Source organism: Heterodontus francisci, chromosome 3 (assembly GCF_036365525.1).
Source record: "Heterodontus francisci isolate sHetFra1 chromosome 3, sHetFra1.hap1, whole genome shotgun sequence".
Taxonomy (NCBI): Eukaryota; Metazoa; Chordata; class Chondrichthyes; order Heterodontiformes; family Heterodontidae; genus Heterodontus; species Heterodontus francisci.
The window spans coordinates 47,962,560-47,990,029 of NC_090373.1; the positions used below are offsets into that span (position 1 = coordinate 47,962,560).

The 27,470-nt window shown below is 41.4% G+C and overlaps 1 protein-coding gene across 2 annotated transcripts in view; it reads right to left on the reverse strand.

Annotated features, from left to right (window-relative positions):
* The window catches only part of sh3yl1 (SH3 and SYLF domain containing 1), a 212,444-nt gene that overhangs the window by 75,524 nt on the left and 109,450 nt on the right, over positions 1–27,470 (reverse strand). The window contains exons 6-9 of one of the 2 annotated variants that reach the window (XM_068022027.1): positions 16,272–16,400; positions 10,222–10,384; positions 5,879–5,948; positions 4,380–4,430 (exon numbers count right to left, since the gene is read on the reverse strand). In XM_068022027.1, the coding sequence (XP_067878128.1) occupies positions 4,380–4,430; positions 5,879–5,948; positions 10,222–10,384; positions 16,272–16,400 (413 nt within the window). Of the gene's footprint in view, positions 1–4,379; positions 4,434–5,878; positions 5,949–10,221; positions 10,385–16,271; positions 16,401–27,470 lie in introns of both variants that reach the window. The other variant, XM_068022017.1, reaches the window with a different exon arrangement.

Consider the following 27,470-nt stretch of genomic DNA (forward strand, 5'->3'; position numbering starts at 1 on the left):
TCCATCCTTCATCCTCTCCTGTTCACCGACAAGCATGGAGGTCTTTATGTCTACCAACAACATCCATCTCCATTTTACCAGCACCTCAGGCCTGTTGCTCACTTCATAGTTTTCATTCTTCAGATCCTGTACAAGTTGCAACTTTGTTGAGCTCAATATCAGCAAAATAGAATCTCTCACCAGCACCTAGATCATTTCATGGCAATTAAATCAACCTCCGTGGTTGCTTGTTCAACCTTGAACCTCCCTTCGACTCTGAGCCGCGGTTTCCACCCAATGCCTGATCCATCACTAATATCACTCACTTGCACCTTTGAAACATTATCTGCCTATGATTGTACTTCATCTCTTAGTAGGTTGCCCAAAAACAATGAACTTTTATTGGAGAAGTCATGCTCGAGTGAATGGGCGGTTGCCTGAGGGTCCAAGTTGGGACCACTATCATTTCTAATTTACATTGTGTTGAATTTCTGAACTCAATTAAGTAAAAACATACATAAGAGCTTAAGAAATAGGAACAGGAGTAGACCATATAGCCTGTTGCACCTGCTCCGCCATTCAATATGATCATGGCTGATATAAAAGCGAAATACTGCAGATGCTGGAAATCTGAAATAAAAACAAAAAGTGCTGGAAATACTCAGCAGGTCTGGCAGCCTCTGTGGAGAGAGAAGCAGAGTTAACGTTTCAGGTCTGTGACCTTTCATCAGGACTGATCTTTGGCTTCAACTCCACTTTCCCGCCTGCCCCTCACATCCTTTAATTACGAGAGACCAAAAATCTGTCTATCTCAGCCTTAAATATATTCAGCGATGGAACATCCGCAACCCTCTGGGGTAGAGAATTCCAAAGATTCACAACCCTTTGAGTGAAGAAACTTCTCATCTCAGTCCTAAATGATCAGCCCCTTATACTGAGACTACGTCCCCAGGTTCTAGATTCCCCAGCCAGGGGAAACAACCGTTCAGTTTTACCCTGTCAAGCCCCCTCAGAATCTTGTATGTTTCATTCTTCCAAACTCCAGAGAATATAGATCCAGTTTATTCAGCTTCTCATCATAGGCCAACCCTCTCATCCTAGGGATCAATCTAGTGAACCTTCACTGTACAGCCTCCAATGCAAATATATCTTTTCTTAAATATGGAGATAAGAACTACACACAGTACTCCAGATGTGGCCTCACCAAAGCCCTTTACAATTGTAGCAACACCCCTTTATTCTTGGACTCCAATTCCTTTTGGCCAAATTTGAAGATGATACAAAACCTGGAGCTGCAGTTCAGAAATTACAAAGCGAGTTGGAAAATATATGCAAATTCTTCCCTTCAATTCTTCCCAACTTCCCTTACTTCTTGCCCCTCTGCTTTGCAAAGAGTTCTGGGAAGGTGTTCTATAAATTAAGTTGCTGTTTCTAATCATTTCCAATGCCTTTCTTCCTACTTTAGCATTTTTGGTCTAGAAATTAGTGACTTTCTGGTCAAAGCTTCTTTGCTAAAATATCCAGCTCCCAGTAAACTTTGAGTTTCCATCCATTATTGTTAAAAGAAATTGATGCATATACCTTAATAGAAATTAAAGGTGTAATTTTTGGCTTACTGTGATACTTGCCTGATTGTTGGTGCTATTACAAAATTGAATTCTTAACCAGTGAACAATATAGCTGAAAATGCTGGATTGAATTATTTTTCTCCTTGAAGTGCATGAAAGTCTTTCTAACAGAGGAGCATCATTACTAATGTTTCACTGCATCTTGAAAATGAGAAGGACTTTAAGAGGATACTTGATTTGCGTAGACACTAGGTCATCATGATATTGGAATTGAAATTTTTTATGTCCACCTGAAAGAGCAAGTAGGATCTGAGTTTAGCACTTCATCTGAAACAGTAAAAGGTAATCAGCATAGGCTGGAAGAGTCAATACTCAGTGATGTACTGTCCTTTCTCACGAGAGATGGCCTGGCTTAACTGTTATCTGATTGTAGTCTGCCAATTGGCATATGACAACACCACCGATATCTATAGTGGTGGCCTCAGTTACATCACCCATAAGCATAGTAAGAGTCTTTCACGTATCCTCCTGCTGGTGGTTAAGGTGTTTGTAAGTCTCCATGGTGCAGTTATGCTCAGCTTCAACACAACTGGAGAACAGCTACATACATCCCTGTGAGAAGAAAATTCAGAGGGCTCACATGAGCCCACTGTTCTATGTTCATATAGATTGGTGAGCCTCAGAAGTAAGTGCCCTCTAGCAGTGGCATGTGTGGAGTACCAGAGGAACAGCTGATTGACATTTATGTCAGCAGCTGTTCTGTGCCATGTAGACGCGCACAAGTGACAGTAGAGAGCATCTCCGAAAGCAAAAAGATTTCCGTGATTACAATAATAGAGACCCTTGAGACTGAGGCAGGTGCAGCAGGAACATGATTTTTAATAACTTAGACTGATAGATAGTTTCAGTAAGTGTTTTGGGACAGCTGGGACATTCTAAAATACTCCTACTAATAATTATGGATAATGCTCCATAGTAAAAGTACATTGTTAACAAATGCAGAATTGCTCAATGTTCTAATGGATTATTAAAACAACCCATTTCGTTGTTAAACTCCAATTTAATTTAAATTAGTGCACGTTCTATTCTTTAAATTCAAAATCATTTAGTTCAATTTTTGAAAACCAAGTTAAGATATTGTCTAATTCAATACATGATAATTTTAAAGAGCGAAAAAAACCTGAATTAATTAAGACTGCTTTTCAGCACGAGAGAAGATAATGTTTCACATAGTAATTTAACATACAGTAATAAGAAAATGTGTTATCAAGAGAAGAAAATGTAATAGGTTCAGGTGTATTCTACTGTGGTATACCATTAGAATCAATGCAAATCAGCCCATAATCCTGTACTCTCAAAACTAATGGAAACAACATGGACTTTAGGATTGCATCTTAAATAGACAGAGAAATTGTAGATCCCAATAGAATCAATCCCTTGCCCCTCCTCTTCCTCATCTAGATGCTGCCCCCTGGCGACATCATCTGAAGACATGGTGTCAGGTTCTATATGTACACCAATGTCATCCGACTGTACTACTGTACGTAACCACCATCGCCTCTCTCGACCTGTCCACTGCCTGTGTTTTCAGACTGCTTCTCCGATATCCTGTCCGGGATGTGCTGCCATTTCCTCCAGTTAAACATTGGGATGACTGAAGCTATTATTTTCAGTCCCCACCACAAAAACTGTGTCCGCAGTACCAACTGCATCTCCCTCCCTGGCCATTATTTGAGGTTGAACCAGACTGGTCACAACCTGGGTGTCATATTTGTCCCACAGCTGAGCTTCTGACCTCACATCCTCTCAAGCACACAGCCTACTTTCAACTCCATTGCATCACTTCCCTCTGTCCCTGGCTCAGTCCACCTTCTGGAAAACCCCTCATCGATGTCTTTGTCACCTCCAGACCCAACTATTCCAATCTTCTGTGCACTTCCCATTGTCCACCCTCCATAGGCTTCAACTCATCCAACACACTGCTGTCCATATCCTATCTTGCAACGAGTCCCTTTCTCGCATCACCTGTGCTCACTGATCTAGTGCCCCAACTTCAAATTTAGAATTCTTATCCTTGTGTTCCAATGGCCTCATCCCTCTATTTATCCCTAGTTCACAGCCCTTTGAGAACTCTGCGATTCTCCAACTCTGGCTTCTTGTGCAACCCTACTCCCTTCAACCCACCACTGATGACTCTGTCCATGCCCTATACTCCAGCAATCCCTCATTAAATCACTCCACCTCTCCACCTCCTTTAAAATCTTCCTCAAAATCCACCTTTTTCATCTACCCACCCTACCCCATATTTCCTTCTTTGGTTCAGTTGATTTTTGCACAGTGGCGCAGTGGTTAGCACCGCAGCCTCACAGCTCCAGGGACCCGGGTTCAATTCTGGGTACTGTCTGTGTGGAGTTTGCAAGTTCTCCCTGTGTCTGCATGGGTTTCCTCCGGGTGCTCCGGTTTCCTCCCACCGCCAAAAGACTTGCAGGTGATAGGTAAATTGGCTGTTACAAATTGCCCCTAGTGTAGATAGGTGGTAGGGCATATGGGATTACTGTAGGGTTAGTATAAATGGCTGGTTGTTGGTCAGCACAGACTCGGTGGGCCAAAGGGCCTGTTTCAGTGCTGTATCTCGAAATAAATAAATAAGCGGTCCTGTTAAGTACCTTGGGACATTTTTCCATGTTAAAGGCACTAATAAATCCGAGTTGTTGTTAAGATATTGTACTCTGTTTAGAAGAAAACTTGATTTCAGTAACACTACATACATACACATATACTGTACAAGAATTAGTTGCATCTTTAACTAATTTTCCAGAATGTTTAACTTACCACACTGGTATCTGGGCAGATCAGGATAAAGATTGTTGGTGGAATTCTGCTCTGCTTTGAATCATGGAAGGAAAATATAGTCAATGAGGATTCATTTTATTGCAAATCACTGGGACCAACTAGTGCCAATCATTACAATAATATCTGAACCTATATAATGTAGCATATTTTGTTTGGCTGTTGTTACAGTCTCGCTTGCAAAACACACTTACACAGGCTCTATCACCAACCCACCCTCACCACCCAGTTACAGACATGCCAACTCTCACAAATTGATTGCGGGAGATGTGATTTCTTAGTCAAATTCAGTCTCATTTGTGATCGCATGAGTGGAATCTGAAATCTCAGGACTTTCCTGCTGCTAACATTTGCACAGCGAGCCAGTCGGGGTCAGGGTGTTGACTATCTGCTGATCGGTGACTTGGTTAGACAGCAACCCTGCAAGGCCTTGAAGCTGTATCATTCTATTCTATTCAGATGTCTCCAACCTCTGTGCTTTAAAATAAAACTCCCTAAAACACTTCTGTTGTGCCTTTTATTCCCCAACCTACTCTTTATTTTTAAACTCTCCCTCCTGCGTAACATCCATTGTTTTTCAGTCTTCAATGTAAAGCATTTTGAGGTGCGGTCTTGCATTAGGAGTACTGTAGAATTGCAAATTGGTACTAAAAGAGCATGCAATGGTACTGTTCACTAAATATCTGCTGTTCTACCTGACCATGCCCATTTGTTACATCAAATTATTTCAAGATACTGCAAATGCAAATAATGATTGCAACGGATATTTGAAATAGTTATACTTATGGGTGGGGAGCAGATATATAACGGTACACAAGGTATTGCAATTCTGTGTGATAGCCTGCCTTTACTTGTTAGTTATTACTCATACGTTCGTATTAACTGTCACCATCTTATTCTGTATAACTCAGATTTGGAGGTGATAATAGTTACAGCATTGTGTATTAATGCATTAAGAAGGGACATGCAGGATAGGTTTCATCCTATAAAGAGGCAGCTGTTTCAGCCAATAATAACTATGGTGGGAGTTCCAGTTATTATAATAATCTCTGCATCTACATTACCCTAAAACAAGTTGAAGCACTTATCATAAAATTACTTTTTAAGTGCAATGACTGCTGTTGCAGAGGCAAATGCAGCTATTTGGTGCCAGCGGTGCCCCATGAACAGTCATAAGGGAAAAGATCAGGTCATCAGTTTTTCAGTGGTATTGACTGAAGTAGGAATGTTGCCAGGACATCAGAACACCCTGTACTACTTCAAATAATGGGACAAGTCAAATAGGACCTCAGTTTAACATCTCATCTGAAAGACTGGACTTACTATAATGCAGCACTGTACTGCAGTCTGGCAGCTTCGATTCTGAGCTCAAACCATGGTTTATATGGAGAAATATAGGACTGGGATCAAATCTACACTCCTTTTCCCCAGACACGAAAAGCAAGCTGAAATACAATTCATTATAATGACATTAGATATACCTCCTAATCTACCATTCACAGATGGCTGCGTACGCTGCGGTCTGGGTGAAGATTTTTGTGGTTCTTTGGCCTGTAGAATTAAAGAAAATGATAGGGTTAATCAGAATAAAGGGATGCATTTGTACTTACCCAATGATAGTGGAGCCCAATGTGCAAGTTCAAAAGAAAAGGCTGAAACATTTGCAACTATCTTCAGCCAGAACTACCAAGTGGATAACCCATCTCAGCCTATTCCACAGGTCCAGGCCATCACAAGTGCCAGTCTTTAGGCAATTCGATTCACTCCACGTGATAACAAGAAATGGCTGAGGACACTGAATACAGTGAAGGTTATGAGCCCCAACAACATCCCGACTATAGGAACAGGGATAGGTTAATTCACCCCTTAAACATGTTCTGTCACTGAGATCATGGTTGATCTGCAACCTAACCCTGTATACCTGCCCCACATCCCTTAATACTTTTGATTAACAAAAATCTATAATCACAGATTTAAAATTAACAATTGATCTAGCATCAATCATCGTTTGTGGAAGAGGGTTGCAAATTTCTACCACCTTTGTGCGTCGATGTGTTCCCTAAGTTCACTCCTGAAAGGTCTGGCTCTAATTTATAGAGTATATACCCTAATCCTAGAATACCCAACCAATGGAAATAAACTTGTGTTCCAGAACTAGCCATGCCTCAAGCCAAGCTGTCTCAGTACAGCTACAACACAGGCATCTACCTGACAAAATGGAAACTCCCCAGGTATATCGGTCCAGAAATAATCCAATCTTCTCATTACCACCCCATTAGCCTTCTTTCAATCATCAGCAAAGTGATGGAAGATGTCACTGATGGTGGCACACACCAATAATCTGCTCACTACGCTCGGTTTGAGTTCCTCCAGGCCACTTGACTCCAGACCTCATTTCAGCCTTAGCTCAAACGTGAACAAAAGAGCTGAATTCTAGAGGTGATGTGATTGCCCTAGACATCAAAGCAGCATTTGACTGACTGTGGCATCAGATGGACTATGTGAAGATGAGGGAAGGGTGGAAATTGGAAGCAAAGTTGATGACATTTTTCAGTCCAGGGTGAGAGCAGGAAATGGTACTGATACAGTTGTCAATATACTGCAAAAAAGTGTGGTAGGAGACCCGAATAGGACTGGAACAAAGAATGTTCCACGTATCGTTTAAAAAGGCAGGAATTACTACAACTCATATGGTTTTCCATAGCAACACCTTGTACTTGGAGGAAGTGAGTAGAGTTAAAGGAGAAGTTGCTCAATGCAAGTACAGGTTCAGACAGAGGGAGGATAATGATGGTGGATGAGGACTGGTTGGCCTTCTGTTCAAAGAAGAAATGGAGAGCACTCAGACCATCCTGGTGGGGGATGGAGCTGTAAAGAGACTGGACATCCATGGTGTAAAGGAGACGGTTAAGGCCAGTAAACTGGATACTGTTAAAGTGCGACCAACATGGCTTAGTTGGCAAAATTGTAGCCTCTCCATCAGAAGATTGTGGGTTCAGGCCATAATAATCTAAAATGATACTTCAGTGCAGTCTTGAGAGAGTGCTGCATTGTTGGAAGTGCTAGGAGAAGTTAAATGAATGCATTGCCTGCCTATTCAGGTGGACATAATAGAGGCTGTAGCACTTTTCAAAGAACAGCAGAGAAGTTGTCCTGGTGACCTGGACAACACTGGTCCCTCAATCAATACCACACAAAAGATGAACTGGTCATTTATCTCATTTGCTCTTTGTGAGGCTTCACATGAATTGACTGCCAAGTTTCCCTAAATAACAACAGTGACCACAGTTTAAAAGTAATTTATTGCCTGTGAAGCACTTTGTGAAATGCTGAGGACATGTTATGAGCACTTTATAACTGTAACTACCGTCTTTTCTTATATTTTGCTGTTCAACACTATTAAAAACAAACTTCAAAACTTTCTCGGGCCATTAAGTGTTGGAGTAATTTAATTTATTTTACAATTTACTTTGAACTCATTTCTAAAATGCTCTTGGGCTTGGAAACACTTCTCTGGGCTCTCTCTTGCATGTCAGAAAATTGTTTGACTGCTCTTTTAAGGCAGGCTCAATTAAAGTGCTATAAGTCTAGAGTAGACTTTCACCTTGTCCATCTGGGCAGAGCACAGAAAGGATGATCAATGGGGAGGTTCGAATACTGGTACCAGAACGCATCAGATTTGCCTTCCATAGAAATTAATAGAATGAAAATCCAAGCGGTTCTGTTAGGAGCATGTGAACCAAGTGATGATAATGAAAATTTATCCTTATGTCTTTTATCATTTTAAATTTAAACATACCTGTTTGCCTTTGCTAAGTGTCTTATTTGCTCTGGTAGTTGAGATTCTTCAAATGATGAATATGCTACATTCAATAGTAAAGGTTAAGTTATATACTAAGAAAGTAAAAACGGTCATCAGTCACATTAAGAGAATTTTGAGCTACAATCCACAGGCCCCACTTTTGGCTTAGAATTGATTGAAACACTAACAAGTATTTTTTAAAACACAGAAATCTATTGGACTGAAAAAAACATTAATCTCCAAATTAATACAAATATTGGCTTTGTAATGGCAATTTATCTCGGTAACATTAAGAAAATGGAAATTGTGTTACCACCGGATTACTGTGAACACAGACAGAAAAGAAAATCAAATTTCACATGATCTGGGATTCAGAAATAACGAGGATGCAGAGTCAGGTATATAATTTCAAAAGGATTAACTTCAAAAATGGGCAGAATCAGCTCAAGGATATTGACTAGGGGAGGCTTTGCTGAACAACACTTCAGTAAAGAACAAGTGAAACTGGTTTAAAAGGTATAATATGCTAAGGTTGCGGAATAAATAAATACTTTTGTTTAGCAAGTGTAAACTACATAAATGTCTCTCTGCTCACCATTGCCAATTAAGTACTTGTGAAGTGCAATCACCATAATAATGTAGGGAAAAGGACAGCCAAGTTGTACACAGCAAGATCTCACAAACATCAATGAGACAATGACCAGATAATATATTTTAGAAATCGTTGACTGTGTTTATATGTTGGCCAGGAAAACTCCCCTGGTTTTCTTTGAATAATGTCATCAGATCCTTTATGCCCATCTGATAGGGCAGACGAGGCTTTGGTTTACTGTCTCATTTGAAAGGCGGCACCTCCACCAGTGCACCACTCCCTCAGTACTACACTGGTGTCAGCCTAGATTATGTGCTCAAGTCTCTGAAGTGAGGTTTGAACCTATACCCTTCTGACTCAGCAGGAGGAAGAGTAATATTAACTGATCCAAGGTTGACATCTGCATTAAGGTAAATTACACAAAAAAGGCCTGAATTTTACTGCGGGCTTCAGGACCCCAACGTCGGGTGAAAAGCAGATCCTCGTCATCCAATTAAGGATGCTGCCGGCCCAATCAGAGGGCCAGCAGCTCTGAAGCATGAGCAGCGCCACCGGGGGAGAGGTGGTTCGGTTCTGCTAAGGCAGGCAGACGACTGTGGAAGCTCGGAATGGTAAGTTTAAAAAAAAATGAAAAACTCGGGGGCCAAGGTTCAGAAGGGAAACCCCTCCGGGCAGACTGTTGGGGCTGCAGGAGCTGCCTTCCATGCCTACAGACCCCTCTTTGGGCCATGGCACTTCTAGCTTTAATGGCCCCCATGGCTGCCGCAAGGAGGGCCACTTCCATTAAGCTGGTGGATTCCCCAAGCGGCGGAGTTTGCCCTGCCATCAGCAAAATGCCAGCAGCTCTGTAAAATGGCCCTTAATAGGGCCTTGAAGTATTCAATTCAGCTGCCCTCCTCCTTGTAGCAGGCAGCTGATCCACATCTGGTCCCACTGCTAGGAAAATGCCCCAGCAACAGGACTGCGTCAGGGAGGCATTCTGATGAACTGTGTCAGGGAGGTATCCTGACGCAACTCCCTGCTATTTTACTGGACCCCTGCCTGGTGACCAAAGGCTTTTTCCGGATGCTTTGAGCCAGTTGTCCTGAAGATAACATAATGGAAGATAAGCAATGTATTAATTGTTCAGGATTTGGATTAAGTCTTTTTGCTACAGCACCTCTACAACAAGCTCTATTTTAAACATCATTGGGTTTTTTGTTCACTTATTAATGGGGAAGCAGTCTTAAATACATTTTCTAACATGCCTCCTTTATAAAGTTTCTAAGGACAGCTGGACATAATCTAACGTATACAAGGTTCTGTGCACCTGGTTTAAGTGGAATCTTTATTTTGATTCTGATAGAGAGAGGTCTAGCTGAAGAATCAGTTTCAGGTTGGCCAAATGAAAAAACACTGCTATTTTGCACATAACAGAACACATCACGAACCTTTACTTGTGCTCTTGCTACTTTTCTCTTATTTCCACGCTGTTCTTCCTTTTGGTACTGCTCGCAGAAAGTGCCCAGTATGTCATACAGCTCTTGGGTTACAGCTGGAGGCTCGACATCTCCATACAAAATTGAACATGCTCGGATGTCCTGGCAGTAAAACCTATTTGAAAAGTATTTTCATGGACTGAACATTCTTCAGACAAGTAGAATATTCTGCATTGCACACTATTTGCTCCAGTTTTATTTTTTGCATAAAGGTGAAACTATTTTACTCTGACAAATCAAACAATGCATTATAAGCATATGTACATTATATTTGTAAGGAGTTATTTATATATTATAGAAATTAAAGTCATCTCACACACATGCATTATTTTATTTAAGGAAATAAGTGGTGTCGTGCAGACCCCCCACCTGCCGAGAATGAGGCATATTAATTTTGTCATATGAACGTTGATTTTAAATTGTTGCTGGAGCGAGGAAATGGCTTATTAAACAGATCAGCTGTGGCTGGAAAAAAATTTTGCATACTAACAGTGCTTGGAGGGACAAAGGGGCTGTTCCCTGCTCCAGTTTAACCCACAATGGACTTTGAGCACTAGGTATTGTGTGTAAGAGGAGCCACTCCAGGGTCGGCTAAGACAAGAGAATCCACAAACAGATGTGGTCAGACCAGCTAGTCACATGACGAACCTGCTTGGCAACCTGGCTTTCTCTGAATTGTACAAAGAGTTTGAACTCAGAGAAAAAAAAGAGACTGTTTGTTCCTGGAGTGAGAAGGCCTCTCCTATCTGCTCCCATCTCTTTCTCACAAGCCTCTGGACCCACTGAGGACACATGAACTTCAAGAGAGAAAAGTCTCCTACATTGAACAAGGTTTAAGAAGAATAATGGGCCCCAACAAAAAGCAAGACCTATCTACAATCAAGGACTCTGCAGCGAGCTCGAAGAACAGTAACCAAAACCATCTTCAGATATTGCCTCAAACTTTTCCATTTTATTTCTTCTGTTCTTTTCTGCCTCTAGCTGCATGGGTGTATCGCATAAGCATGCTAGTGTGGGCGCATCGTAGGCGTTAACCGAATTAGAGTTTAAGTTTAATAAAGTTCAACCTTTTTTCTTTCAACCTAAGAAAACCTGTTAGGCTAGTTTCACTAAGGGGGAGCTAAAGAAACGGTGGGTTTAAAATTAAACCCCGTTACGGTAAGACCAGGTGAAGGCTGAGAGGGAATCCCAGACCCCTTTCTCACCTGGTCGTAGCAGTAGAATCATAGAAACATACAGTACCAAAGGAAGCTATTCAGCCCAATGCACCTGTAGCAGTTCCATGAAAGAGCTTTCTACTAGTTCAGTTCCTCTGTCCTTTCTTCATATCTTTTAAATATTTATTTTTTAAGCATGTTTGCATTTATACAGAAAACAAACAAAACAAAGGCAGCTGAAAGTGATTTCATACACAATTTGCACTCTTCCATTAAGAAAGGTGCCCACAATCTAGCTTTGCATTAAATATATCACGAAAACGTATTAGGCCAAATGATTTTTTTTAATCCACCGGCTGGAAACCTGAATATTAAACTGAAGGAGTGAAACCACTCAGACCTTGCAAGCTTCCAACTCTGTCTGCTGAACGTGAGCACCAAGGCATGTTGCCTGCTGCAGAATATGGTGTTCAGTGGTTTGATTGATCTGTGTTAGATTGTGTTGGTCTGTTCCTTGATGCTCACTGTGCCTGGTGACTTAAGCCTGCCGGGGGAGCTACAGAGACAGTTTTTTTTTAAAAAGAGAACTTTCCAGAAAGGACAACAGAAAACCTCTTTCAGTTACACATTTTAAGGAACCTTCCAGAAAGAATACACCTAGATCTCCCTTGAAGGAATTCAGATGCATTGCTGCATCCCAGAGAACCACTGAATCAGCATCCACATCTTGAAACTGGAAGCCAGAGATCCATTTAATCAGCACCAACGTCTTCAAACAAGAAGCCTCAGGATCACCGAATTCGGTCTGATGCCAGTCAAGTCACCAACCTTCACAGACTGTATACCCCTTTTATTTCTTTGGACTCTAATTCAAAAAAACTACCCTCCCTACTCTGTAACGTGTGCATGTGTGTGTGATTGTGTGTGTGTGAAAGAGCGTATTTTATTATTTTACTTAAATCAGTTTAAGTACAATAAAATTAACCCCTTTCTTCGTTAAACTCAAGAAAACGTGTCCAATTGGTTCTTTTTATGATGACACCGTGTAATCAGTTAAACACTCACAGAATTGGCTTCAAGAAAAGAAATAAACCTGTTGTGGTCAAATAAGGAGAGGGAGAAGAGGGGAGCCCTTTGACCCCCTACTCACCTGATCATAACATATACTTGAATTATCCCCATGTACAGGAATAACATAACCAGACTGAATTATGTGTAAACAATGCAGCACCATAATATGCGAACTAAATTGAACAGTGTCTGAGGAGTGAAATTAAGGGAAAGAACAAGATCCTGGGATAGAGTTTCTGTTTTGGCCTCAAATTGGGAAATTGTCCCCAAAATGGGGTGATCCACCAGCAGGACAGACCCAACACAGGTGGTGGTACCATGGTATACAGTCGGGAGGGATTGGCCCTGGGAATTCTCAACATTGGCTCTGGATCCCGTGACGTTTCATGAGCGAGGATTCCTCCAGCTGATTATCACCAGCTGCCCTTCCTCAGCTGGTGAATCAGTACTCCTCCATGTTGACCACCACTCGGAAGAAGCACTGAAGGTAGCAAGGACATGGAATGCACTCTGGGTGGGGGATTTCAATGTTCATCACCAAGAGTGAATCAGTAATACCAGTACTGACTGAGCTGGCCAAGTCCTGAAGGACACAGATGCCAGACTGGGCCTGCAGCAGGTGCTGAGAGATCCAACACAAGGTAAAAACCTACATGACCTCATCCTCACCAATCTACCTATTGCAAAAGCATCTGTCCATGACAGTACCGGTAGGAGTGACCACTATGCAGTCTCTCTGGAGACAAAACCCGGTCTTCGCATTGCGGACACCCTCCATCGTGTTGTGTGGTATTACCACCTTGTGAAATGGGATCAATTTAGAACAGATCTAGCAGTTCAAATCTGGACACCTATGAGGCGTTGTGGGCCACCAGCATCAGCAGAGTTGAATTTAACCACCATCTGCAAACTTATGGTCCAGCAAATGCTTGAATCTATAATTACCATCAAATCAAGGGATCAATCCTAGTTCAATAAGCGGTGTAAAAGACCAAACCATGAGCAGTAGCAGGTGTATCTAAAAATGAGGTGCCAACCTGGTGAAGCTACAACACAGGACTACATGTATGCTAAACAGAGGAAGCAGAATGCTATAGACAGAGCTAAGCGACCCCACAACTAATGGATCAGATCAAAGCTCTGCAGTCCTGCTACATCCAGTCGTAATTGGTGATGGACAATTAAACAAATAACGGGAGGAGGAGACCCCAAGAATATCCCCATCCTCAATGATGATGGAGTTCCACATGCATGTTCAAAAGACATGGCTGAAGCATTTGCAACCATCTTCAGCCAGCAGTACCAAGTGGATGATCAATCTCAACTTCCTCCTGAGGTTCCCAGCATCACACATGCCAGTCTTCAGCCAATTCAATTCACTTCATGTGATATCAAGAAACCGCTGTATCACTGGATACAGCAAAGTCTATGTACCTGACAACATCCGGCTGTAGTGCAGAAGGCCTGTGCTGCAGGACTAGCCAAGCCTCTTGGCCAAGCTATTCCAGCACAGCTACAACAACAGCATCTACCTGACAAAGTGGAAAATTACCAAGGTATATTCTGTCCACAAAAAGCAGGATAAATCCAATTCGGCCAATTACTTTGCCATTGGTCTACTCTCAAACATCAGAAAAATTATGAGATGTGTCATTGATAGGGCTTTCAAGTGGCAATTAGTCACTAGTAATGTGTTTACCAATGCTCAGTTTGGGTTCTGCCAGGACCACTCAGCTCCAGGCTTCAAATATGGTTCAAACATGGACAAACGAGCTGAATTCCTTTGACACCAGGACACCAAAGAACCTTAGTAAAATTGATGTTGATGGGAATCGGGGGAAAATTCTCCACTGGTTGGAGTCATACCTAGCACAAACAAAGGCGGTGGTTGTTGGAGGCCAATCATCTCAGCCCCTGGATATTGCTTCAGGAGTTCCTCAGGGTATTGTCATAGGTCCAACCATCTCCAGCCGCTTCATCAATGATCTTCGTTCTATCATAAGGTTAGAAGTGGAAATGTTCACTGATGATTGAACAATGTTCAGTACCATTCACAACTCTGCAGCTAATGAAACAGTCTGTGTTCACATGCAGCATGTCCTGGAGAACCTTCAGGCTTGGGCAGATAACTGGCAAGTAACATTCGTACCATACAACTGCTAGGCACTGATCATCTCCAACAAGAGAGAGTCTAAGCACGGCACCACCCTTGACATTCAATGGCAGTACCATTACTGAATCCCCCATCAACATCCTGGGGGTTATCATTAACCAGAACTTAACTGGACCAGCCACGTAAATACTGTGACTGCAAGATCAGCTCAGAGGCTGGGAATTCTGGTGAGTAACTTACCTCCCAACTCCCCAAAACCTTACCAGCACCTACAAAGCCCAAGCCAGGAGTATGATGGAATACTCTCCATTTGCTTGGATGAATGCAGCTACAACAACACTCAAGAAGCTCAGCACCACCCAGGACAAAGCAGCCCACTTGATTGGCACCCAACCATTACTTTAAACATTCATTCCCTCCACCATGGGTGTAGTGTGTGCCATCTACAAGATGCACTGCAACAATTCACCAAGGCTTAAATAAATGCAAAATACTGCAGATGCTAAAAATCTGAAATAAAAACAGAAAATGCTGGAAATACTTAGGTCAGGCAGCATCTGTGGAGAGAGAAGCAGAGATAACGTTTCAGGTCTGTGACCTTTCATGAGAACAGGTCCCATCAGAGCCAACATAAAAGACCGCAGTATTTTGCTGTTATAAAAGACCGTGATATTGACAGCGTAAATAGTTTTGGACGTAATTCACTCACGCTTAAAATTCTTTGATCTTTTGCTGATCGGACGATTCTATCCGACTTACCCTGATGTAACTAGCGGGAATAAGTGGGAACTCAACCCTGTCACGATTAATGAAGCAATTAATAAGAGGTTTTGATACTTTTAACATTCTTTTGGCTTGAGACTATTCTGATTTTCAGTTAAGCTATTAGAGGACAAAGTTAATGCAACATAAAAATGAACTAAGTGATATTTAGTTTTTCAAAGCATATTTCAAACTAAATCTTTAGAAACAGTCCCTGGTTAACAAACTTGTATTCTAGCGGAAACATGCTGGGAAGTGTTTTGTATTTAAGAAAAGTTAACTGAAATTGACATATCAAAAATGATTTATTATTTGAATTAACTTTATTTTTGTAGCATTGAATAAATTCACTATTATTCAAGTATTTTCATGAGCATGCAAATCCCATCTCTCAAAAGCTACCAGTTGTGAGTAATCATCAGTAATGCTGATGATTATTCAGCTGCCACGTCAAAATTTAATTCAATAACAACATGTTGCTCCACTGATCAGAAGTGAAATAATTTACAATTAAGAACAAATGCAAAATGAAGACTTTACCTGTGACTATAAAGTGTCGGATGAAAATACGTCTGTGAAACGCATAAGAATGTACAAGATATATTGACAGAGTTAACATTTGGATAAAGTGGATTTTCTACTTAGAACAGACCAAGTCGGGCTGAGTGAAATCATTCCATCAGTTATGTGCTTTGTCACCACTTGGTGTCTCTCTTATATCTCCTTCTGGAATTGCTTACTCATCATGTGGTGAGTTCTAAGACCAGAACCTGCATTCTATGACACTGTGGTGTAGCATGCCAACATAAATGAGTCATTGCGTTTTTGTACAATATGTTGTACCTTTCCAATAAAATACTTTGAGTGAAGAATACATCCTGTAGCAAACTGCAACTTACTTGCGATTCGTTTCTTTTCTTTCAATCAAGCAAGATCCTTCTAATGATATTCCAGCAAACAACCCACGTGATTTGCAGTAGGTGTACACTGCAGCTGAACTTCTTACAGCAACATCTCCTTCCAAGTTTCTGGAAAAAAATACATATTTTACCAGATGATCATCAACAGTACATCAAAGCAAACTAAAAAATACATAAGTAGGTACTATTTTACTTTTTGTTCAGTCATAATGGTGTCAGCCTTGACTCAGTATTGCTTCTGTGTCAGCATGTTCCAAATCCCACTCCAGAGATTCGAGCACATTATCTACACCAACAGTTACAATGCAATATTGCTGTACTGTTGCAGGCTCCGTCTTTTGGATGAGGTGTTAAACTGGGCCTGATCTACCCTCTCAGGTGGTTGAAATAGATTCCATGGCACTAATTCAAAGATCAGGGGAGATCTCATGGTGCCCTGAACAATATTTATTCCTTGAAAAACATTTTAATAAAACAGATGATATGATCATTATCTTACTGCGCTTTGAGAGGGTCTTGCTGTTTCTAATTTGGCTGCTGTGTTTCCCACATTACAACAATGATTGCATTTCAAAATTGGCTGTATAGCACTTCGGGGCATTGAGGTCTTGAAAGTTGCTATTGTTACGACCAGGTGAGAAAGGGGTCTAGGGTTCCCTCTCAACCATCACAAAGTCTTATTGTAACAGGGTTTAATTTTAAACACACAGTTTTTTTTTTAGCTCCCCCTTAGTGAATCCCTGTTCACTAACTTCCAGTTATAAGGCAAAGAAAGTCGCCAAACAGGTTTTCTGAGGTTGAAAGAAAAAAGGTTGAACTTTATTGAACTTAAATTCTAATGCGGTTAACGCTTACAGATACGTGACGCACCCACGCTAGCATGCATACGCGATACACACATGCAGATAGAGACAGAAAAGAGCAGAAGAAATAAAGTGGAAACGTTTGAGACAATATCTGAAGATGGTTTTGGTTACTGTTCTTCGAGCTCGCTATAAAAGTTCTTGATTGTAGGTCGGTCTTGATTTCCGTTGGGGCACAGTATTCTTCCTAAACCTTGTTCGATGTAGGAGACTTTTCTCTCTTGAAGTTCATGTGTCTTCAGTAGGTCCAGAGGCTTGTGAGAAAAAGATGGGAGCAGACAGGAGAGGTCTTCTCACTCCAGGAGCAAACAGTCTTCTGAGTTCAAAAACTCTTTGGCTAGTTCAAAAAACCCTGGACCAGACAGTTAGTCATGTGACTAGCTGGTTTAACCAGTCGTGGCTTTTGAGATTGTATCACTTTAGCAGTTTCTGGAATGCTCTTCCTTACATCTTCAATGTCTGGTGATCAAAATCTATTGTGGGTTGAACGTGTCAGGGAATGGTCTTTTTATCGCCACAAGCACTGTCTGTTAGTATGCAAATATTTTTCAGCTAAGTGTCTGGCAGCCTTTGTAACAGGCCTTCTCTCCTTCCAAGCAAGTTTAAAATCAATGTTCATATGACAAATTAATATGCCTCATTCTTGGCAGGTGGGGGCCTGCATGACACTACACAAATGCAATTTCTTTCTTTAACAAAAGGTTATAAATAATCTTTGTACTGGATGAATAATTATGGGCTATGCATATGTAATTTTCCCTTTTAATAATATTGAAGTATCGCTTAAGAGGCCATCTTATAACATCTCATAAGAACTTCATGAAGTTTGTCAGCATGGTACGATACTATCATTATATCACTGATCTTATTTGCATTCCTAATGTACCTTTAACTCTACCACTTATGATTACATGATCACCACCTTGGTATCGAACTGCACATCTGATATCATCATGGATAAGCAAGACCTTTCATCAACCAAAGATAATCAACACTACAGCCATCCTGTGCAGTTCCTGCCAAAAACTCTGCACCCCAGCACTTTGTTCCACCTACATATTTAGGCCAAACCTGCCACTTCACGATCATGAAGTTGTGCTTGATAACTGAGTGGAGATTCAATGTTGCAGCTCCCACCAAGACTGCCCATTTCCACCTTGGCAACATTGGTCTCTTCCAAAGCTATCATCATCGCTGGCTAGCTCAACTCTTCTAAAGCTCTCCATGCCAGTGTCTTGATTTCTACCCTTCATATAATTGCAGCTTGTCCAGAACTCCATCAACAACACATCCCACAACACGTTTTGCTCCCATATTATCGTTGTAGTCGAGAACTTCCATTTGTTTGTCATACTCCATCAAATTTAAAATCCTTGTTCTCATCTTCAAGTCCCTCCACAAGCCTTGATCGTTCCTATTTCTGCAACCCTATGTCAACATATTTCCTTACTCTTCTAATTTGGTTTTTTCTGTATCCCCTTTGCTTCCAGTCCAATTCAGTGACAGAGCCTTCAACTACCTTGTTCCACACTTGCTCTTCCTAAAACATTTCATTTTGTATTTCCTGTCCCCTCTTTCAAAAGCCTCTTGACCATGCCTATGTTCATCCCACTGAACTTTACTCCTACCTGTCGCCACTGTGAAGTGTTTTTGGACCTTTTGTTATGCGAAAGACACTATGAAGATGCAAGTTGGCATCATAATTAGCTGTAATCAAACGAAAAGGTGAAAACTCAGAAGGCTGCACTGAAAAGAATGCTGCAGCAGACAGTGTAATGCAAACTCCCTGAATAGTCAAGAGGCCACTGCAATGTGATTATTGGACCAAGATATTTCAAACACAAAACTTCAAAGACATTTCTCCAGTATGGTAACACTGCCCCCATTTTTTTTTTATTAAATCCAAAATATAGCTACTGTAATCCTTCAAAGATTTGTTCCTTCAAAGCTAAACCTAGAGCTTTTAATTGAAAGCAGGCATGCCTCACTGCGCACAACACTTTACATAAGGGATAGATTTCAAAAATCTCCATAGAATCAGTAAAGTATAGGGATATATTACATATATATTTCATATATATACACATACACACATATGTAAAAAGCAGTGAAATGCAAATCACATCCTTTTAGTTACATGCATACTGAAAAGCAGAATGTCTGTAGAATTAGTATTCAACGGTCTAAGACATGGGTCTTTACCACTTGGGCTTTAAGCTTTACCTGGGCGAAGCGTAGAAAATAGAGTGGGTTCTGCAACAGGTGTGCGATTTTCCCCACTGAATTTTCCTTTTTGTGCTGCTCCCAGTTGATGCTCAACACGTAGGCAGTAAAAAGAAAAAAATACCCCATAATTTCAAGACTATGCAGCATATTATTTATCTTTTCATCTTCCTTCCATTCTTGAAACCAATAGAATCGATAAAAGTTTAACTTTCCAAGCACTTTTCAATTCTACAGGATGTCCAACATCAAATCCACTAGTTGAGGAAAAAGGGAGCAACAAAACAAATCCTTAGTGTGACTTTAAAGAACAAGGTAAATTAGAAGTGGAGTAAATAGTTCGAGCATCTTAATGTAGAGATCAAAGCAATTATCCTGGTATCAAACATCAGAAAAGCACTTTTTATTTTTAATTATTAGTTACATATTCTTATATGCATTGCATTTAACCCATGGAAAAAGTTATAGTGGACATATGACTGTGTTTGTGGTATGAAAATAATCCATGAGGCAATTTGTAACACTACTTAGACAGATCTTAAATGTGAACAATTTTTTGCCTAAGAGTACAGTGAGAGCAGGACCAATGGCCAAGTGTAATGAGGATGAAAAGCAGCAGGAGCAGAGGCCATAGAGCACAGTAAGAGCAGAACCAGTGAGCAAGAGTGGTGGGGATATAATGGAGTTAGTTAGAGAGTCACAGTCATTAATGAAATGGAAGGAGGCCATTCAGCCTATCGAGTCCATGCTGGCTCTCCCCAGAGCAATCAAGTTAGTCCCACTCCCTCGCTTGATCCCCGTAGCCATGCAATTTTATTTCCTTCAAGTGGTCATCCAATTTAGTTTTGAAACCATTGATTGTCTCTGCTTCCACCATCCTCGTGGGCAGAGAATTCCAGGTCATTACCACTCGCTGCAAGTTCTTCCTCACATTCCCCCTGCATCTCTTGCCCGAAACCTTCAATCAATGTCCCCTAGCTCTTGTATCATAAGTTAAGTCTGTCAAAATCTTGATCATCTCTATCAAATCTCCCATCAATCTGCTTTGCTCCAGGGAGAACAACCTCAGCTTTTCCAACCTAACATTTTATTAAAACCTCCCATCCCTGGAACTATTCTGGTAAATCTCCTCTGCACCCTCTCAAGGACACCTGCATCCTTCCTAAGGTGTGGTGACCAGAACTGGATGCAATACTATAATTGGGGCCTAACAAGAGCTTTACAAAGGTTCAGCATAACTTCCCTGCTTTTGTACTCAATGCCTCTATTTATGAAGCCCAAGATCCCAGATGCTTTACTAACCACTCTCTCAATATGTCCTACCATCTTCAAAGATCAGTGCACCCCCAGATCCCTCTGTTCCTGCGCAGTCTTTAGAACTGTGGCATTAAGTCTATATTGCCTCACCCTACCCCTTCTGCCAAAATGCATCATCTCACATTTGTCTGTATTAAATTTCATCTGTCACTTGTCTGTCTATTCTGCTGGCCCATCCCTGCCCTGCTGCAGGCGGTTCGTATACCAAGTTTGGTATCATCGGCAAATTTTGAGATTCCACTCGGTATTCCACGATCCAAGTCATTTATAGATAGCAAAAAAAGCAGTGGTCCTGGAACTGACTGTTGGGGAACACCACTGTCTATCATCCTCCAGTCTGAGAAACAACCATTTACCATGACTCTCTGTTTTCTGCACTTAAGCTATATTTTTTTTTATCCAAGTGGACACTGACCCTCCTATTCCATGAGCCTTAATTTTGTTAACCAGCCTTTTATATGGTACTTTATCAAAACACTTCCTTAAAATCAACATCCACCCCATTCACTTCATCAACCTTCTCTATTACTTCATCATAAAATTCAATTAGATTAGTCAAGCATGATCTACCTTTTACAAATCTATGCTGGCTTTCCTTAATTAACTCAAACCTCTCCAAGTGCCCGTTGATTTTTCTCCCTGATTATTGTTTCTAAAACCTCACCCACCACTGATGTTAAACTAACTGCCTGTAGTTGCTAGGACTGTCCTTATACCATTTCTTGAATAAGGGTGTCACATTTGCCACTCTCCAATCCTCTGGCACTTCCCCCACATCTAGGGAAGATTGGAAGATTATAGCAAGCCCTTCCACTATCTCCACCCCCACTTCCTTTAGCAACATGGGATGCAAGCCACCTTGACCAGGTGACTTATCTACCCTAAGCATAGCCAGCCTTTCCTCCCTCTCAATTTTTACACTATCCATTGCCTCTATTCTCTCCGCTTATACCAATATTTTGTCAGATTAATCTTCCTTAGTAAGCACTGATACAAAATACTCAATAAATATTTGAGTAGGAGCAGAGAAAGAAAAACAGAGCAAAACAAATAATCAAAGAATGATGTCATAGCAGATTGTTGAGTTTTTTGTGGCTCTTTAAGCTAGGAGTCTATAAATATTACTTTATTAAATCGGTAATTTAAAGTAGATACATTAGTTAGTTAATAAAACTAAAAATATTGAGTAAATAGAAACCTTAACTAATTAAATATATAAAAGGAGGTAGTTAGGGATGGTGAGGCAGCTGAGATAGTATAGTCAGGAGGACAGATACTGTTCTCTGCAGCTCTGCAGTCATGACTGGGAGTCCCGAAGGCTGTGTTGCCTGTCCAGTGCCCGGGTTACGAATATTTTCTTGTGGCTGGAGAAGAACTTGGGGAAGGAAAGGGACTGGGGTGGTGGGGAAATGATCCATTATCAGGGTCCACATAGGAATCACCAACATAGGTACAACAAGGAATGAGGTTATGCTAAGGGAGTTTGAGGAACTAACTTTCAAATTAACAAACAGAATCTTCAAGATAATAATCTCTGGATTACCACTCGAGACATGCACAAATTGGCACAGGGTCAAGCAGATCAGAGTGTTGAAAGCATGGCTCAAACAGTGGCATGGGAGAAAGGGGTTTTGGTTCATAGAGCACCAGTACTGGAGAAAAAAGGACCTATTTCGTTGGGATGGGCTCCACTTAAACCGGGCTAGGCCCAGTGCTCTGGTGAATCAAATAGCTAGGACTGTGGATAGGGCTTCAAACTAAAAAAGGGTGAGGGGTGGGAGTCAGTGAGGAGAAATCTATAAATCTGAAGAGAACGTTCAAGCAGAGGAGTAAAATTAAGCTGAGTGTGACAGGATGGGACAGAGAGTTTAACAATACGAGTGTATTAGTAAATAAGGTCAAATCAGGGGAAATAGTAAATGTGAAAATTAAATGCACTTTATCAGAATGTACAAAGCATTCATAACAAGATGGATGAATTAATGGCACAAATGTAGATAAATGGTTTTGATATAACAGGTTAGTTATAACAGGTTAGTTATATAATAGGTTGAAAACTAAATATTCCAGGCTATTTGACCTTTCAAAAAGACAGACAAAATGGAAATAAAAACAGTAAGTGCTGGAAATACTCGGCAGCATCTGTGGAGAGAGAAGCAGAGTTAACGTTTCAGGTCAGTGACCTTTGATCATCAGTCACTTTCTGTTTTTATTTCAGATTTCCAGCATCCGCAGTATTTTGTTTTTATTTTAGACAAAATAGGAAAGTGGGGTGGCTGTAGTCCTGATAATAAAGCATGACGGAAAGACAGTATTGAAGATGTATTTTGGCTCAGAAGATCAGAAAGATCAGATGGGCAGGGACAGGTATATACCGCAGGGCAAGAATTATAACTGGGGGAAAGGAAATTATGATGCGATTAGGTAAGATTTAGGATGCGTAGGATGGGGAAGGAAACTGCAGGGGATGGGAACAATCGAAATGTGGAGCTTATTCAAGGAGCAGCTACTGCGTGTCCTTGATAAGTATGTACCTGTGAGGCAGGGAGGAAGTTGTCGTGCGAGGGAGCCGTGGTTTACTAAAGAAGTTGAAGCGCTTGTCAAGAGGAAGAAGAAGGCTTATGTTAGGATGAGACATGAAGGCTCAGTTAGGGCGCTTGAGAGCTACAAGCTAGCCAGGAAGGATCTAAAGGGAGAGCTAAGAAGAGCAAGGAGAGGACACGAGAAGTCATTGGTGGATCGGATCAGGGAAAACCCTAAGGCTTTCTATAGGTATATCAGGAATAAAAGAATGACTAGAGTTAGATTAGGGCCAATCAAGGATAGTAGTGGGAAGTTGTGTGTGGAATCAGAGGAGATAGGGGAAGTGTTAAATGAATATTTTGCGTCAGTATTTACAGTAGAGAAAGAAAATGTTGTTGAGAATACTGAGATTCAGGCTACGAGGCTAGATGGGATTGAGGTTCACAAGGAGGAGGTGTTAGCAATTTTGGAAAGTGTGAAAATAGATAAGTCCCCTGGGCCAGATGGGATTTATCCTAGGATTCTCTGGGAAGCTAGGGAGGAGATTGCAGAGCCTTTGTCCTTGATCTTTATGTCGTCATTGTCGACAGGAATAGTGCCGGAAGACTGGAAGATTGCAAATGTTGTCCCCTTGTTCAAGAAGGGGAGTAGAGACAGCCCTGGTAATTATAGACCTGTGAGCCTTACTTCGGTTGTGGGTAAAATGTTGGAAAAGGTTATAAGAGACAGGATTTATAATCATCTTGAAAAGAATAAGTACATTCGAGATAGTCAGCACGGTTTTGTGACGGGTAGGTCGTGCCTCACAAACCTTATTGAGTTTTTCGAGAAGGTGACCAAACAGGTGGATGAGGGTAAAGCCGTGGATGTGGTGTATATGGATTTCAGTAAGGCGTTTGATAAGGTTCCCCACGGTAGGCTATTGCAGAAAATACGGAAGTATGGGGTTGAAGGTGATTTAGAGCTTTGGATCAGAAATTGGCTAGCTGAAAGAAGACAGAGGGTGGTGGTTGATGGCAAATGTTCATCCTGGAGTTTAGTTACTAGTGGTGTACCGCAAGGATCTGTTTTGGGGCCACTGCTGTTTGTCATTTTTATAAATGACCTGGAAGAGGGTGTAGAAGGGTGGGTTAGTAAATTTGCAGATGACACTAAGGTCGGTGGAGTTGTGGATAGTGCCGAAGGATGTTGTAGGGTACAGAGAGACATAGATAGGCTGCAGAGCTGGGCTGAGAGATGGCAAATGGAGTTTAATGCGGAAAAGTGTGAGGTGATTCACTTTGGAAGGAGTAACAGGAATGCAGAGTACTGGGCTAATGGGAAGATTCTTGGTAGTGTAGATGAACAGAGAGATCTTGGTGTCCAGGTGCATAAATCCCTGAAGGTTGCTAACCAGGTTAATAGGGCTGTTAAGAAGGCATATGGTGTGTTAGCTTTTATTAGTAGGGGGATCGAGTTTCGGAGCCACGAGGTCATGATGGAGCTGTACAAAACTCTGGTGAGACCGCACCTGGAGTATTGCGTGCAGTTCTGGTCACCGCATTATAGAAAGGATGTGGAAGCTATGGAAAGGGTGCAGAGGAGATTTACTAGGATGTTGCCTGGTATGGAGGGAAGGTCTTACGAGGAAAGGCTGAGGGACTGGAGGTTGTTTTCGTTGGAGAGAAGGAGGAGGAGAGGTGACTTAATAGAGACATATAAGATAATCAGAGGGTTAGATAGGGTGGATAGTGAGCGTCTTTTTCCTCGGATGGTGATGGCAAACACGAGGGGACATAGCTTCAAGTTGAGGGGTGATAGATATAGGACAGATGTGAGAGGTAGTTTCTTTACTCAGAGAGTAGTAAGGGCGTGGAATGCCCTGCCTGAAGCAGTAGTAGATTCGCCAACTTTAAGGGCATTTAAGTGGACATTGGATAGACACATGGATGAAAATGGAATAGTGTAGGTCAGATGGTTTCACAGGTCGGCGCAACATCGAGGGCCGAAGGGCCTGTACTGCGCTGTAATGTTCTAATTCTAATTCTAGAATCAGTATGGGTGGAATTAAGAAATAACAGGGGGCATAAAACACTGATGGGAATAGTTTTTAGACTCTGAACAGTAGCTACACTGTTGGACAGAGTACTGATTAAGAAATAAGCGGCGGTTGTAAAAAAGGTAATGTAATAATCATGCGAGACTTCAATTTTCATATCGACTAGAGAAAACAAACTGGCAAAAGTACACTTGGGAGGACGAGTTCATGGAATGAATTTGAGAGAGTTTCTTAGAACAGTACGTCGTGGAACCAACTAAGGAACAGGTTAGTTTAGATCTTGAATTGTTTTAATGAGACAGGGTTAATTATTAATCTTACGCTAAGGGATCCCATTGGGAAGAATGATCAAAATGTGATGAATTTCACATTGTGTTCAAGAGGAACATACTTAAGTCCGAAATTAGAGTCTTAAACTTAAGTGAAGTCAATTACATAGTTACAAGGATGTGTTGGCTAATGTAGATTGGAAATTAGATTAAAATGTGCGATGGTGGATAACAATGTCTAATATATAAAGAAATATATTTTCAAAGAATATATATTCCAATGAGAAATAAAAACTCTAGAAGGAGTGATCCATCTGTTAACTAAAGAGTTAGAGAATAAAAACAGAAAATGCTGGAAATACCAAGCAGGTTAGGCAGCATCTGTGGAAAGAGAAACATGGCTAACTTTTCAGGTCGACGACCTTTCATCAGAACTGCAAAAAGCTAAAGGTGTAACTGGCTTTAAAACAAGTACAGAGGCAGTGATAAGTGGGGGTGGGGTGGGGTGGAGGGAGAACAAAGGGAAGGTCTGTGACAGAGTGGAAGTCAGGAGAGATTAAATAACAAAAGGGATAATGGTGCAAGGCAAAAGGAGATGGTAATAGGACATGGAAAGAAACAAAATTATGTGTTTAGAGGAGTTGTAAATGAGAATAACAGAACCATCAGCAACAGCTGCCATTTGAAAAAAATGGAGGCAGATGGTATGATCTGAAATTGTTGAACTCAATATTGAATCTGAAAAGCTGTAAAGCACTTGATCGAAAGATGAGGTGCTGTTCCTCCATCTTGTGTTGAATTTCACTGAAACATTTTAGGCAGCCAAAGACATAGGGGTCAAAGTGGGAGCAGGGCAGAGAATTAAATGACGGGTAACCAGAAGCTTGGGATCAAGCTTGCAGACTGAGCGGAATTATTCCACAAAGCGGTCATCCCCTGCATTTGGTAGAGGAGACCACATTGCGAGCAGCAAATACAGTACACTAAATCAAAACAAGTAAATCACTATTTCACCTGGAGGAGTATTTGGGGCATGGAGGATGAGAAGGCAGGAGGTAAAAGGTCAGGTGTTGCATCGTCTGCATGGGAAAGTGGTATGGGAAGGGGAGGGGATGTTGGGATGACTGAGGAATGAACCAGGGTTTCGGAGGGAACTGTCCCTTTAGAATACTGAAAGGGGAGAGAAGGGGAAGGTGTGATGTGATGGCATCATGATGGAGATAGCAAATATGGAGAGGATGATCTGTTGAATGTGGAGGCTGGTGGAATAGGTGGTGAGGGAAACCCACTGACTCCCACACCTACCTTGACCACATTTCCACCCACCCTACTTCCTGTAAGGACTCTATTCCATTCTCGCAGTTTATTTGTCTCTGTTGCATCTATTCTGAGCACCTCTGTTCAGTCCGCAAGCGGGAGTCTAAGCTTCCAGTCACCTGTCATTTTAATTCTCTGCCCCACTCTGCTTCCTACACTGTTCCAACAAAGCCTAACGCAAGCTTGAGGAATAGCAACTTATCGTTCAATTAGGCACTTCAGATTTCTGGACTCAACACTTAAGTCAACAATTTCAGAGCATAACCTCAGCCCTCACTTTTTTTTTAAAAAAGACTGCAACTGTTGGTAACAAAGAAGAAATAGAAAGGGGCCTTGGGTGACACCAGAGATAACAGTGCGAGAGCAGTAAGAGAAGCGATTCCAGGTGATTCTTTGGATATGACTGGATCGATGAGAATGGAACCAGGCGAGTATGGTCCCACCCAACTGGAAGACGGAGGAGAGGAGCATGGTTTGGTAAACCACGTCAAAGGCTGCACACAGGATGAGGAGGGATAGTTTACCATGGTTACAGTCACAAAGGATATAATTTGCGACTTTTATAAGAGCTGTTTCAATAGTGTGGCTGGGGGCAAATCTGATTGAAGGAATTCAAACATGGAGTTCC